General features: G+C 41.8%; 1 protein-coding gene across 8 annotated transcripts in view; it reads left to right on the top strand.

Annotated features, from left to right (window-relative positions):
• Window positions 1–16259, top strand: part of DCX (doublecortin) — a 91710-nt gene that overhangs the window by 56348 nt on the left and 19103 nt on the right. For 4 of the 8 annotated variants that reach the window (XM_027662308.1, XM_027662305.1, XM_027662304.1 and 1 more), the window contains exons 4-5: window positions 8189–8291; window positions 12130–12252. In XM_027662308.1, coding sequence (XP_027518109.1) covers window positions 8189–8291; window positions 12130–12252 — 226 coding nt within the window. Of the gene's footprint in view, window positions 1–8188; window positions 8292–12129; window positions 12268–16259 lie in introns of all 8 variants that reach the window. The other 4 variants (XM_027662307.1, XM_027662302.1, XM_027662300.1 and 1 more) reach the window with 1 other exon arrangement.

Here is a 16259-nt window from a genome sequence, read left to right as displayed (position 1 = left end):
AGACAGTGAACTTATCCCTGGAAAATGGAAATGCAGGAGTAACTCAGTTTTGTCCCTGAGTGAGGGTTCATCTTTGGCCACCGCTGTACTCGGCTGAAGTCCATAACTGTATCCAGGTGGGTGAAAGTACAAAGGGATCCTTCTCTGGTAGCTGGCCAGTGTAGTGTCCTCTGAAATACTTGGGCTGAGAATTAAGTTCTTGATGCATTGGACCATGAAATAATTAACTGCAGGAAGTATTTTTATGTAATGCTGGCTGATAAAAGAAGGAGCTGGAGCCAGGAACACTTACAAGATGTTGACAAGGGAAAATCTCTCCCAGGGCACTGTTCTAGCGGGTAAGGAAAGCAGAGATGTTGTCTTAGACTTCCAAGAAGACAATATACATTGAGTGTGGGGATGGGAACAGTCGTCACAGTTTTGTTTCCTCCCTTCCCCACTATCTTTTTCAGCTGAAAGTCAGCAGGCAGAGGAGTGGCTGAGGGGCCACTGGCTCTGACCTACTGATGCACCGGGTAGGTGCCGTGCTGTAGGGTGCAGAGATAAGGTTTCCTTTGGGGGAAGCAGGGACCAGCTGTGAGACAAAGTCAGGATGTGGCTATTGGCCTCCTCCAGCCCCTCAGAGCTCACTTACAAGCATCATGTGCTCGGTGTAACTTTTCAGCCTCCTGTACTTGTTGGCCAGGTAATGGTGATGTTCTTTCTGTGCTCCCTGAAGACAGAGAATGTTACTTGCAGGCACACACCAAACCACTCAGTCCTGGTGCAGTGTGTTGTGTTTATGTTTTAATCAGGGCGTCCTGTCAGTCCTTTGTTGACAGTAGACTCTCACAGAGCTGAACAACAGCCTTTCTCTTTTATGAAGATATGCACAACAGGATCAGCAACAGCTATAGGTCTTAGAAACTTGTTGCTGGAAATCCCATTAACTGGAAATTCCAGCCCATTGACTCTTCAGCCTCACCTTGAGTAGGTTGATAGGCTCCCTGTGTCTTTACTTTCAAGATTCCTGTTTCAAGTAGTGTTGCTTGACCTTGGCCATATAGTAGTCATGCTGCTTCCAAAGTCTCTCATGCTCTTTGCTAGTCCAGAACTACTGTTTCCTCCCAAGAGTGATGAGGAGGGATGATTAGGATTCAGTTAAGTGCTACCTGTTCTGGGGCGATTTATGCCCCCAAACTGCACAGCACATTTATCCTCAGCCTAATACCCTCATGAATGCAAGAGCGAGCCTTTCTTCTGGGTAAAAAGAATCAGCAGCCTGAACATCTCTTTCATACTCCCTCCATATGTATAGGGAATGGGGATAACAAACTAACCTTTCTTCCAGAGGCTAATTGGATTTCACACAGTTTGGAAGCACCACTAATTCATCAGATATGTTAAAATTCAGCTTTAACAGTCCTACTGGGTAGCTTGGCTATTGACCTTCCTCCCTCTTGCTTTTTGTTCTCTTCTGTTTCAAACTCACCCATTTCCAATACTTAAATAAACAGGCACCCTTGTGCTGCTGTCCCTTGAGAGCAGCATTTCTTTGTGCATGAAGCATTACAAGCTGCTGGGAACACACAGACATAAATATTTCTTGTTCCACTTAAATAAGCATCAGAAATGCTTATTCTAGAAATAATGCATGTTGTTCAGGAGCTGGTGTCCCTACTCAGATTGAGTAACATTATAACCAAATAGCCCAAATTGGCATAAAGCACTTATGAACAACGTGCTTTGGTTTTCAGCCTAATTAAGAGGATCTACATTTTTCATCAACAAAAAGGTGTAAAAATACTCTCTTGCATTTAAGAAAACTCTTGATCATCCTGACTTGCTCAGGATTTTCTCTTCTGAAGGTGAAGAAGGAAGAAAAAAATCTCAACAGGAGAGTGGAGGTTGATTGTTTCAATCAAACTGTGTAGGTAGGCTTAAATGTTCTCTAAATGTTCCCTTAAATGTTCAATAGTAGGTTTTAACGTTCTCTGTGAACACAAAAAAAAGTTGAGGTCTCTGAATAATGTTGTGAGGAATGGAAATCTCTCTGCATATTTCTACTGAGAGGTGAGATTATGGGCCCTGAAACCCAAATGGTTTTCCCACCTTTCCCTATGGTTCCCTGCAGACACAGAAGTGAGGGGACAGCACAACCATGGTCTGACCAGGTTTCCACTGGGATGTCTGGTGACCCAGAGGAGCAGAGATGGAAGAGCAGGTGACAGAACACCCTTATTGCTGGGTAGCTCAGAGAAGGGCTCCTCAAAGTGCAGTTGCACATCCCTGTGTGGCACAGGCTGGGCATGCAGGAATGCTCCGGATCCATTCTGGAATGTTGACATCTGCGCTTTTCGTGCTCATCTTCCTATTGCTTATCAACTTTAAGCAGTATTTTTTCGTGAAAGTGGATAAATAATTCTCTTTCTGTGAATGCGAATGTGGAATCTATTGAGTGGGTGTGTGCATACTTTAAAGAAATAATTGAATCCAAACATCTCTTATTTTTAAATCCAGGAAACCAGAATCTAATGTAATGTAAATCAATTCAGTCTCTACTTTGGGCTTGCAGTCTTCAGACTGTTAAAAAGAAAAATGTATTAAGTGCTGTGCATTCCAATATCAACATATTTATTTTCCATCATATCCCCTCAACCCTTCTGTCTTCTGAAATCTTTTTCTTTCCGGATGTGTTGTGAAGAGCTTAGTCCCCATGTTCATTAATTCCCATATTCACTCTGATGTGTGACCTTGCTGAATCTTCCCATGGACAGAATCTTCCCATGTGTGTTTTGTTTCTGTACAGTGCTCTATTGATTGCAAACCATAAAGCACAGTTGCCTTTGTGCTTTAGGATTTTGGCTCCTCAGACCTGAAATAAACATACCACTGCCAATGTGGCTTGGAGTACAGGTGTTGGAGTATAAATAAGTCCATCTGATTTCTGGTTTGAGTTAAAACAGAGTTTAAACAGATTTTAGATACATTCTCAGCTCAGTTAACCCTTGGTATCCATCCAGCTGCTGGCCCGACTTCCTCAACTTCATCTGGTACCTTGTGCTGAGAGAGAAAGGACAGGAGCTGGCATCTAAGATACATTAATTGTCTTTAGCTAACAGATGTGTTCAATTTTAAAGTATTTATCAAAGCAACTTAGAAAAAAAAATAAGAGTATGTCTTAATTCACTCCTGTTCCTACAGGCTTTATATGTGTATGGCATATAAACTGTCTTCTGTGGTCTTTTTCAAAGCTACTTCTGAAGAGAGTTTTTCAGCTGTTATGACCTCTGGAAGCCTACAAGCTGAAGAAGTATGATGATTTAAAGGATGGAAGTGGACATCTGTTTTCTTTGACCATAACCATTACATTTGCAGAAACTTAGGGACTGTAATGCTGTCGGTATCGCTTCCAGTTGTGCTGTCTAAATTCTTAAAGAGGGGAGATATTGCAGAGAGAACAGTTCCCAAAGTCATTAGGACTAAGGGAGAGAGCTAAAAACAGGATATATTTTCTGAACTGATAAAGACATTTGACTGAAAGGTGAAGAAGGCAGTTCTGTTCACCCTCCTGGGGATGCCCTTCTGCAGGTGGTGAAAGGGAACAAAAGGAGCTGGGTAATCCAAATACACATTCAAAGCACAGGAGGTTCTGCACTGGTGGGTGATTTAGACTGAGGCTTAAGTCTTCATGTTTTTTATTTCTAATTATTTTAATCATTTTATTTATTAACAAATTACAGTTTCTAAATAGGACTGCTGCCTCCTGGAGGATGATAGAAACAGCCAGTTACTCAAAGCTGTGCTGGTGTAGATCCTGTGTGTTACTGCTCCTCTTCCAAGTGAACTCAGAATATCACAGATATTTCAGCACGCTGTGAGCTGACATCCAGAGACGTGTGAGGCGAACTCCATTTTGTCAAAATCCTGAAAAATGCTTAGTTCTACAAGTGCTGTATTAAAATGAAGAAGGCGGCTCAGCAGCTCTCACAAGGCTGTACTTTCCTTTCTGCAATTAAAATTGCTGCAGCAGACACTAATGGACTGTCACTGCAGAAATCCCCTCTTGGAAATCTGAGCTATATTGTCCTCTCAGGGAAGGTTTTTCTAATATGAGCAAATAAGGATTTCATTTAACAAGGAAAGAAACCACACTTAATGAAAACCTAAGGAATTGCAAAGAGTTTTCTACTCCCTCAAATCTCTGTTAATCTCTACCAACTTCTATTTATTCTGTGATGTATATTATAAAGTTTAGTAAAAAGATCAAACCTTGACACAAAGAAAAATGTTATCATCAACTCTATTAGAAATAATGACTTAGTAAGAAATAAATTTGTGCCTCATCGACTGGAGTGTGAAGAAATAATTTCCTTCATTGGTATTGCTTAAGCTACAGGAATTGGAGTGCAAACATTTCATGTAGGATGATCCTTTCTAAATCAATATTGTCCTTTGAATCCTGAGTTTCAAATTAAATATTACTCTCCTTTAAACAAAGGCCTGCTTGAAAATCAATGCTATTTATTTTGTCCACTGTAGTGTTATACACAAGTTTATTTTTTGTTATAAATAAAAAAAAACCTGTGGACTTGAAAATGGAAAAAGAAAAAAAATCTTCCTATTTTGCTGATTTCTGGTGTCATTGCTAAGGGTGCATGATAACAGTCACCAGAAAATTCACCATTTTCAGGTAATAGAACTGGTCCTTGCACTAGCTGGCTACTATCAGGTTTTGTCTTGTGCTTTAATAAATTTATAGCTAAAAGTAAAATGCAGCACTTTAAAACAATGATTTTCAGGTCATCATCTGGGGTAAATCTTTTATTGATGTGAACTTTCTTTCAGTGTTTTCATGGTGTTCCAGGTGAATTATTTGATATAATTAGAATAGTAGATTAGAGTAAGCTAAAGCAGAATGTAGACTTTCAAAAAGTCCACACTGCCTGAGGGGGAGACTTGTACTATTTTTATTTATTTATGAATAATAAACAGAAAATATGAGAAAAAAGACTTCTGACGAATGGAGAGAAGACTTATAATGTCATTCAGGAGTCACTTAAAACCTCTACAAAAATTAATGTAGGTAGAGGTTTGGACTTGCTCGTCAAGAACAACCCTTAAATATTCCATACTGTCTAATAAGGTCTCAAACCTGTTATCCCAGCAGAGCAGCCCATGGTCCCAGTTCTTGACTCTATGACCTTCAGGGATGAACTCATCTGGGCCCTTCTCCTGGTGGTTTTTCTTTCCTGTGCATCCCTTAGAGGGTCTGGCTCTGCTGCTGTCAGATCCAGCAGTTAAGTCACATGTTTTCACAAAGAAAGTTTACTCCAGCAACTTCCTGTGGACACCAATCCACGTGGGACGTGTTTCAGGGACATACAGTGATGGTCAAGGATTGGGATTTAATAAACAAAAGGTAAATAGAAAATCCCACACACGTGGTGAACATATGCAACACAGCACGATATGTGCAGTTATTTCTGAATTTTGTGATGTTTTCAACTATTTAAGGAAAGTGGAGTTGGGTTTTGGCTGTCTTTTCTACTATGTTGTGGTGAGTTCTTAGTAGTGGAAGTTACAGCAGGAAAGAAAAGAGGAACAAATAAAGTAAATACAGAAGTTATTGTTTCCTGAGTATTAGGAGGTCAACAAGGAGATTATCTAACTAATTACCAGCCTCCAGTGCTCATCTAACCAGCTGTTGATGACTATAAAACACACCTGCTACCTGAAAGAACAGCAGCAAAATTAATTGCAAGTATCCCTGCTTGATATGCAATCAGTTTTCTGTCCTTGTGCATGTTGGGAGTTTTCCATTATGTTTGGAGCCTTGATCTGAAGGTTTTTGTGATGGCCTGGACTTTCTTTTTGCTTGTGGTGGTTGTGGGGAGGCAAGGACAAAATACACACTTCAGTTTATGACCTGGAGACAAAAAAAAGCAAAGTACCTGTGGGTACTTTCTGATTTCATGTAAAAGGTTGGAAAATTTTTGAATCCTTGTGTTGTGATTCAGCTTTGCACTGTGTTTAACTGAGCAGTGAGTGGTTCCTGGACTGAAGGGTGAGCTTAGGAATCCACGAGTCTTTTCTTTGGGTAACTACAGTGCTTAGCATTCAGATGGGAACTTGTGTATTGAGCCAAACCCAATTATTTGCAAATGAATTAGTGCCACGCATCCTCGGGGGGAGGACTGTGACACCAAGTGCTGGTTTAAAATGTCATCTTTTCTTTGGGAGAATTCTCTATAGATTTATTATTAACCATTTCCAATCTAATTTGAGGCAAACAGAAATAGGAATTCACTGAGGTTAGCAAAGCAAATTCTAACTTTGATAAAAGCCATAGCAGATTTCGGCTTGCTCCATTTTGAAAATCGTGGCGATGTGAAAAGCAAGCTTTTCACTAATATTTGGCATTGTAACCAGTGCTGGCACTCGTAGGCAGTGCTTTAATTATACATTACATTAACCAGTGTGAAATACTGAGCCTTATTAAGATAGCCAAAAGCTTTCTTTATAGTTGATTTATTAGAGCTTGAAATTAACTTTTCACAGTCCAGCTCGAAGAGATCAGTAGATATGGAAATTGAGCTCTGCCTGCAGTAAGTTTCCCCAGTTATCTCCAGTGCTCTCTCCAGTCCCTTGCAGTGCATCCACCCCCTGTAGAGACCCCAGACATGGCAAAACACTGGACATCAGCATCAGCTCTCACCCTCATACCTCCGTTATAAATGTCAGTGCCAATCTTGTGGTCCTTTGAAATGGTTTCCTGAAGAAATGGCACTTAAAAAAAACACCTTAGGCTCTGCCAGGTGTTCAGATGTGTGGCTGGGGGGTTGTACCAGGCTGGCTGATGCTGGAGATGTTCCACTCTGGTGTGTTTGCAGATGAACATTTTTGCTCCTCCTGACATGATACTTGGTCAGTGTATGGCTGGGATGTCAGGATATCGTTAAATATTGCTAAAACAAGTCCATCACCTGTAGAGCAGTAGAGAGAACTGCAGATCTCTGCCAGCTGAATGTGGGGAGTAGCTCCCAGCATGATGGCATCTTGCACTTTTGTCCTGCTGGAATGCTTCCCACAACCTGCCTGCATTTTCAGATTCCTGAACTCCCAGATATCAGTTCTCTGATTAAATCAGTGGATCTGAAGCTCCCACATCTCGTGCTTTGCTTCTATTTGATGTTGTGAGGCAAGCCACAGTCTGGAGCTTCAGGTACTGCAAGATATAATTTCCTTGGATTTAGGATGGCAAAAAAGGAGAGCAAGGCACTCAGAGCCCCTGGCTGGTGTGACTGTGTCTTCTGTTTACCTCGAAGAGTCTTCTACATCCTGCTCCTGTGGTGTCCCCAGAGAGGAGTTGTAGTTTTAGGTGGCTGAAAGCTACTGCCTTTCCTTTTCCCACTGAGCTGTTCAAGGGCAAAGCTCCTACACTTGGAGCTGCTGCAGCCTCCCCTCCCTGGTTCCTTGTGCCTTTCCTGCCCAATAACCACCTTCCCTACACCTCGGCCTTCTGTGGGATGAGCAGCTCTGCAGTGAGGGATGGTGCTTTAGCATCCTATGTCTGGGTGGCCAAAGCAGGGAGAAAATGGCACAACATCTGGAGTAAATCCATGCATTTAAATGGTGGTTGTGTGGGAAAGATGTCTAGTCAAACTTTGGGTCCCTCCATCAATAGCAGAGATAAACCTTTTGACTTTAAAATTTATCATCAGGATTACTTAAGAGGAGTGACATCTGTGCACCTGTGCTGTGCCCAGTAGCTTTTTGCCTTCTTAGTGGTTCTTTGAGTTTTCAGGGTCTGTTGGTACTAAGATACTCGCCAGCATGGGCAGTGGTGTCACAGCCTTGCCTATGGATGTGGCAGGGAGGGAACCTCTGCTTCTTATTTTAGAAGTAGCTGTGTCATTCATTAGGGTGATCAGTGTATTCTTTCTGTCAGCTCCTGAATGGATGGGAAATGCCACTCTCCACAGAATGTGTAAGATAGTTTTTGGAGTTTTTCTCTCTCCTTTTTTTTAATTACACTGTTACACTTGACTTGCCCAGATGGGCACCAGCCTGATGGAGAGTAGGACCAAATCAGCACGGGGTGGGGGGGAAGAGCAGAGAGGCAGCGCCGTTCTGTTTAAATTAAAACTGAGCCACATCAGAATGTTGCCAATTAAAAATAAAATGAATGACTTTGCTCTCTCTGTAGGTGACCTGTCTCCATGATTTCTTTGGGGATGATGATGTGTTTATCGCCTGTGGTCCAGAAAAATTCCGCTATGCACAGGATGACTTTTCTCTGGATGAAAGCGGTAACATCAAACGCACGCTGTGGTTTTATTTCATTTCCATTCAGTTGCTTGTATCAGATAATAATGCTGCATGCTTCTATTCTGATTTTTGAGACCCAGTACATGGAATTTAACATCCTTTTGTGATACTTATCCAGTCAGCAGATATTATAATCAGGCAAATACTGGCTGAGGTAGCCCAAGTCAGAACAAATTAACTCCTGCTCCATTTGACATTTACTACAATTGTATCCTTTCGATTTTCTCCAGTTACAGTCGGAGAGATAAATTTTTCCTGAGAACTAAACCTCCTTATGTAGACAAGTAAATATTAAAAAAATGGGGAAAAGCAACAGTTAAAAAAAAAATAATCACACTTCCACTGCTTTCTTCTGCTGATTCAAAAAGCAGGGCAATAATTCCCTTTTGGAGGGGGACACAACTGTGACAGCACCATTATTTGTCCCTGTTACAAGTGCAAGCAGAGGTCTGTAATAATGTGAGTCTCTATGATCAATTAAGCCATGAAATCATTAATTTCACAAAATATACAGAACTTGCCTGTAGGACTTACCACCCATCCCACCTGGCAACTCTATCCACCAAGAGCACATGCTGCCTGCAGGTGCTAGTGAGTGCAATAAGAGGAAATTAATGTTATTTTGACCATCTAAACTATAAAATGTGCCCTCCAAGTATTTAGGTTCATTTCCCAAAGCTCTAGGTATCCTGTATAAGGAACTCAAGTTCCCTGCTGTCCAATCTGCTACAAACTGGTTTGGTATTGAGGACCAAAGAGAACTTTAGCTGTATGCCAGAAAGTCAAGCAGCCTCTAATCTTCAAGCATTATGTTTTTATGATTCCTTTGCAAGCCTGATTTTATTTAACGCTGGTGCTTCTGACCTATGTACTCCAGATGAACCCATTTTGATGGTCTTGGGTAATTAAGAGAAAATTTTCCAAGGTTCAGCTGAGACTTTGTAGGCAGAGAATAAAGCCTGTGTCAGGCTGGGGAAGCAATCTGTAACCTGAGCTTCATATTTTTTTTAACACTCAGCAGTTGAGTCAGCTCCAGCGGGAGTTCCACACTGTAAAACAGTTTGGATGCAATCCTAGCAGAACAACTTGATGGGAAGCCCAGCTCTCTGCCTACACTCCTGGTTACTACTCACTTTTCCATATTGGATTTCTCTCACATAAATAAGCCAAGCCTGCTGTTGGGAAGGCACCAAGTACCTGCAGCTCCCAGAGGAATTTTGAGGGGAGCAGGGGTGCCCTGCACCTCCCAGGAAGCAGACGAGGAGCTGTTAGCCAGCAGCTTTTTCCCGTTATACATCCATCATCCTTCCTTGTTACGAGTCAGATGCTGCAAGGAACTGCAAATCCTGAGGTTTTGCAGATGACTGTCACTTACTAAAATCTCCTCTGTCATGGGGAACTTTTTCTTGCCTGTTTGGATGACACACACCGGGGTTGCCGGTTATTATGTTCGCTCTGGCAGGACATCAGGAAACAAAATGAGAAATAGCATAAGAGAGGATTATGTCATCTTTTTCCTCTTGACTGCCCACCACAGATTCCACCCTGCTGCTGAGCACCCTCCAGATGACATTGCTCTGTCCGATTTGTACCCACTGGTTTCAAGACCAGCCCATGGAAATGTCACACCCTGGTGATGTTTGGAGGCCTGTTTAGAGCAACTTCAGCACTGTCAGGTCTCCACCTTCAGAGCCTTTTTTCCAGATGTGCAAATGCTCAGTGGTTGCTTTTGGTGTACTGACACTTGCCAAGGGCTGAGCTGGAGGAATTCCTCAGAGTCAGCCTTTTTGTGCTAGAAAATGCAAAGCTGGTTTTCTTTTCAAGGAATTACTCCCCTGGGAAAAAAAATAAATTTGGAAGCTCTCACAAGGACGTAATATGAAGCATTTTTACTTTTTATGTATATTTTTTTAGTGAGTAATTCAGGTGACTGAACACAGCTGCCTGACATCTCTTGAGTCCTCCTTGGTTTCTGGGATACCCATGTGATATAGGATTGACAGATTCGGTGCCTATGGCCAGGCAAGTGAGTTGTGCTCCAAGATCCAAATGTTGCAATGCTTTTTGTCAATATCCAAGAGCCTTGAAAAATAAAACTTCTGCAGTGACTGAAGAGGATATTTCCTCCTGTTTTGTCTCAGCTGGTTAACACAGTGGCTGGTTGTTTCGGATTGTCTCATGAAACACTGTATTCTTTAGGATCAAGGAGGAATAGTCTACCTTCCATGCATCTCCCCATCCCCCAGCATCAGTACTGCTCTTCATGTATAAAAAATTTGGGCTATATTAGTGCTGGACCTCTACAAGCCTTTCTATGACATCATATGTGAGAAGTCAAGTACTTTTGGGAAAAAACCAAAACAACATGCGCACACAAATTTTTCTATCCCCGATTTACAATTTCCAAAACCGTTTATCAGGGGAGAAAATAAACTCATTGTAGGTTTAATTATTGCTGTGCAGTATCCCTGGAGCACAAGGCATCCTCTCCTCATATTCTTGTACTGCATGACCCGAGAGCAAACTCTCTTGCAAACCATCCGGAAGGAGAAGAGACAGACTCGCGAGTGTCTGAGAATGAGGAAAGCCTGGGGAAAAATTTAAGGCAACTACATTTTCATAGATGTACTGATATGTAATTAAATAACACATACATTTAGGTCAGACAGCTTGTTTTCAGTTGACCAGTTATTTATCTGGTGTGTGCTGCCTTAGCTGATTCCCACTGGAGAATCCAGTCAAGAGGGTCCTCAGTGCAGAGCTGAGCTGAACTTTTCTATTAGAAACTGTCTGTATGAGGAACATGTAATTCACATCTGTAAAAAATTCACCTTTTACATCTTGGTGAGGACAAGCTGTTGTAGGAGATGAGGTGAGACCCGTTAGCATTTGACAAAAAGGAAATTCCCTTTTTATTGTCTTCTTCTTAACTGGGTTAAGTTAATAACTTGAGGGGTGGAAAGTTCTTTTTCTGTTAGCTTTCAATGTAAATAAACCCTGCTTTTGAAGACCTGGCATGCCTGAAATCCTGGGACACACAGGGGTTTGTTAGCATTTCAGTTCCTTTCTGCAGGACCCTCTAGATCATGTTTACATTTATCCCTCTTCCTGGCGTATTTATTTTTCAAGAAAACACAGTTGGGGTTCTCATCTGCTCATGTCTTCAAGTGCATAAATCTGCTGGGCTTGTTTATACAAACCTTTCTGAAAGGGATGACTGGCCAGGACAGAGGATGTATTTTGTAGAACCATTTTTTCTTCTTTCCTTTCTGCATCTGAAAAGCTCCAACTTGTTGAGACAGAAGAGGCTGATTCAGGCTGGGTGAGAGTCTCCTGGGGCAGATGTCCAGTCTGCCACTTGGAGACTTTACACCATGCCATGAGCTGTTTCCTGGCTTTCTGCACCTGCATAAATTGCAGTCACCACTCCTCCTACTAAATCTTCATGGAAGGGTTGCAAAAATCAACTGGATTTTTTGGCCTGATTCATCACTCAGTGTTGACTCATTGTGCTCACTAGTCAGTGAGAACCATGGCAAGGGCAAGGGCAGAAAATGTTTGCTAGGACACAGGTATGGAGACAGGCCCTGCTAGACCCAGCCTGGCACCTCTGCTGTCTTAGCACCTCCTCTAGAGGAGCTGAGCCGTCCTCTTTTCCCTCCCCTTGAAAGGTCTCCTTTCAAATGTGCTGATGTCAGCTTTTCCCCTTGCCCTCGATATTTGCCTTTCGGAGACAAAGCACTGAGCTGCCCAGGGGTGTTTCATACCCTCTGTCCATGGGCACAGGGCCATAACCACGGTTGCTGTGTGTTCCCCCAGAGTGCCGGGTGATGAAGGGGAGCCCTGCAGCTGCCACGGGCAGTAAGTCCTCTCCCACCCCTCAGAAGAGCTCGGCGAAGAGCCCAGCGCCCATGCGCCGCAGCAAGTCTCCAGCCGATTCAGGTAACCATCAAGATGGTGAGTGATTGTTTCTTGGTGTCTGAACATCGACTGTGCTCGAGGGAAAGACACATACTGTGTGTGTTTTGCATAGGAAACCCTGGTATTCTTTTGAAAACAAGAAGCTGGTGCTACAGGGGGCACTTAATAAATGTTGGAAAGGAATTCTCTGGTTGGTTAAGTGCAGTTGTGGCTTGAGGTTGTACCACCCACAGTCTCACAGCCCCTTACAATATTTTAGAAGAAGTTTCCACTTCACAGGCAGGAAATCAAGGCCCACAGTGCTCCCAAATGTCCCCTATAGATACAGACTGATTTAGAATAACCTTCTGTGCAAAGCTAGTGGTAATTATTGTACAGGTCAGAAGTGGCTTCTAATAGTTATTAAAAGAAGACCAGTGATCTTGCAACTGGAGAACTGGTGATGGGTTTATTGATGTGATCCTGAGACAGTCACTCACTAATAAAAGAGAAGGAAAAATGGGAATTTGCTGCTGCAGCTTGCACCACTTGAAAAACCTCCCTCCTCCTTCAGTAGCCCCTGGACTGGTGGTGTGGCACACCTGGAGAGCTGCAGAGCCTGGCGATTGAAGGTTGGGTTGCACATTGTAGTAATTATAGTAACTGATAGTTTTTAGAGTCATGGAAAGTTCCTAGAGTCACGATGAATATCTAGTGTGTCATCTGCTTGCCTGTTCTGTTCCAAAAGAGAACCAGACGTGGCCTTTCACTAAAATGGCCAAAGCACAAAAAAAAGGACACCAGGATTCCAGGAGAGCTTCATATCTTGAATTCAAGTGACCCACAGCATTAACACAAGTGATATAATAGAGAAATTACTTTTCCCCCTCATGCTAACACACAACATATTGCATGGGAACACCACACAACAGCTGACCATCAGTAGACACTGGATTATTGGATATAAAATTCTCTTGACAGTAATCAGAAGGATTTTCCCCAGGAAGCAGTTTGATTTTTTAGGGTCTCTTGGTTGGTTCTTTAGCTGCTTAAAAGGACAGTGTGAAATTGGTTGGCACATGCCAAGACACTGTAATTTTAAAAAAAAGGTATTTCTCTGTAAGGGGATTTTACGTTCATAAAGTTTTTCTTCAATATACCAGTGTAGGTTGTTCTTAAACTCAGGCTTGTTATAATCTAAAAAGCTTTTGCAATCCCAAATGCCTGGTAAAGTTGTCTGGGTACATTGAAGGCATGGTGGAAATTATGTTGTTGATTTAAAAAATCCCAAACTAACATTCATTGATCTGGGCATCAGCTCATGCATGAGTTGTGAAACATCATTTAAACCTTCTCCATAAGCATCAGGTACTAATTACCACCAGAACAAGACTTTATTGCATGAGAATATAGTCTAATGTGAAATGGCAACTATTGTGTTCCTGATTTTAACTGATTGAGTGACTTACAGGAACAGAATGGTGACTCATCTGATGAGGTTTAATGAACACAGTCAGCAGAGCTTTTCAGAGGGAGATTAAAATAACCAGGAATGCTGAACAATAGCCAGTTCCTGGAGTTAAGGCCAGTAATGAAGGACAAATCAGGTTTCTTTAATCCATCCAGACAAGGGTCTTTCGTACTTTCCTGTAATTTCAAGACAGGAAGAAATGGCAGCCCGTCCTGTTTAATAAGAATGAAAAAGACTGAACTCCTTCAGCATTGGAAGATGGAAGATTTGTTTACTCAGGACAGAGAGAAAAAAGAATACAGTTTTGTATTCTTGTCTTGAATTTGTAATAATTTAAGTGGATTTACACATCATTTAAGAATCAATGTTTACATTTAGGTGGATTTTGAAGTTATCACATTAAAAAGGCAAGGAATGCTTACTGAAGCCTGATTAATAAAAGATTACCTGACTTTTTTTCCCCCCACAGAATTCTCACCCATTTAATTTGTGAAACTGTTTAAAAACAGTTTTACTTCAAATATATATATTTTTTTTGCTCTGTGTTTGCTCTCCTACCCATTCATACTTTCTATCTTTGCTGTCTTTCACTCTGCTATGGTGATATCAGATATATTGTCATATCAGAACCTTTAGTTTCCTTGGTTTTGTGTTGTTAGTTTCTGTTCTCTGCAGTTCTTCTCTAAGCAGGTTTCTGTACCCTTTTTTCCCACCAAAGTCTCTAAGGCCATTGTGACATATCTGGGCACTGACATAAATGCAGATTCAGAGGTAAATCTCCATGCTGCTTCAGTGAAAGAATTCTGAACCCTCCTCATTACAAACACACTGCAGTTACAGAAAAGGATGTTATTTTCTTCCATTTCTCATCCTAATTATTCCATTCCCCCACTAAAGCATATGGAAAATGGTACATTATTTATAAGCAGCAAAAATGAGAATGCAGTGGAGTTCCATGTGGACAGTGGTTGCATGCATTGCCTACAGAGGCAGCTGAGGCTTAATTCAGGTTTGTATGAACTGTGATAAATTCTTTGGCTGTCTTGTTGCAGCAGTCCTGGCAGCAAACTACGTAAGTGGTCAGGTCCCATTCCAAAATAACACGGATTAATTTAGAGTAACAGAGAACACACAGACAAAATATTTTGTAAAAAAGTGTCAGGACAAGAGGGTGTGGACAGAAGTACAACAGCACAGAGAGTGCCAGAGTTCACTGGCTGAACCGGTCCCTTCTGCCAGAGGGAATTTGCCTCCTGCCTCGATGTGTCATGGCCTCACTGTGAAAAGCTCACTTTCCCCTAGGCAGCCAGAGCTCTTCAGCTCCAAGGATATTCAAAAAGTGAGGCAGCTAATCCACAGGAACTTGTTAAATGCTGTTTTCTTGGGGCGGTACCTTCCCCTTTATTTACCGCACAGTCATTCAAAGGAACGAACGAGTGAGAATTGAATGAATGAATGAAGAACGAAGAAATGTCTTGCTAAAAGCAGATGGCAACAGACCCCAGTCCTTATATTCCCAAGGGGAATCCTTTCTTCCTTCTCTCATTAACCCCCAAATATATATATATATACATATATATATATACCTTTTCTGGTTAGACCCAGCTATTCCTCCAGACTCTGTGTTGATCATTCCATCAGGGGACTGTTTTCACCTCTTGGTTCAGTTCAACTGGAAGGCCCTGGCTGCTTTGCCAGCAGCTCCACTGGGCTTCCAATATATCCTCTACTTTCCAACCTCTTTGGTACTGGAGCTGTGACATAGCCTTTCATCTACATCCTCCACCCATCTCTCACATCATGTTGCTTCCAGCAAAGTGCACTTAGCAAAATACATGAGGATTTTACTTCTCTCCCTTCAACAACGTATCCAAGTGCCTTTCTCTTTCTCCCAAATGTTACCTATGAAAGCTGAACCTAGTTTCTCATATATCAGGTGTGAATTGAGATATGGATGGGATTGGTGTCTCTGTCTGGCCTTAGGTGAGCTTGAGTTGTTGTGTTTCAGTACAAACTGAACATGCAAGAAAGACACAGGCAAACTAGAGAAAACCCAGAAGAAATTTTCTCTAGAAACTGCTTTGGAAGCAAAAGTTGAAGGAAATGGATTAATCCAGGTTAGAGAAAAGGAAAATTGAGAAGGGACAATGTAACACTCTCCAAATTCATTTGAAGTATTGAAAAGAGGATTTTCCTGTGTGCCAGTGAGGGATAGGACAGGACATTGGTTTAATCTTTAATAAGAGATATACAGATCGGATATTAGAAATACTTTTCAATTGTAAGTAACTTAATTACTGCATCAGGTCTCTCAGGGAGCCTGTGAGTCCCTGTCAGCCTTCGTGCAGTTAAAAAATAAGATCTCTGCCAGGGATGGCCCAAATATATTTGATCCCAATTTAGAGCACAAAATTGGAGTTACAAAGCTTCTATGGTATTTCTAGCCTCGATTTTTCTTTCTATAGAGTCAGTTTTGCTAAAAGGCATAGCTTAGAGCAGTGAAATCCATCCCTCTCCTAAGATGACAGAGGAAAACTGTACATAAGGAGGGAAGTCACTGTGCTGCTGCTATGGTCCA

This window comes from Corapipo altera, unplaced genomic scaffold (genome assembly GCF_003945725.1).
Source record: "Corapipo altera isolate COAL_440 unplaced genomic scaffold, ASM394572v1 326, whole genome shotgun sequence".
Taxonomy (NCBI): domain Eukaryota; kingdom Metazoa; phylum Chordata; class Aves; order Passeriformes; family Pipridae; genus Corapipo; species Corapipo altera.
The sequence above is the reverse complement of the archived record's forward strand: the minus strand, read 5'-3'. Positions and strand labels throughout refer to the sequence as shown.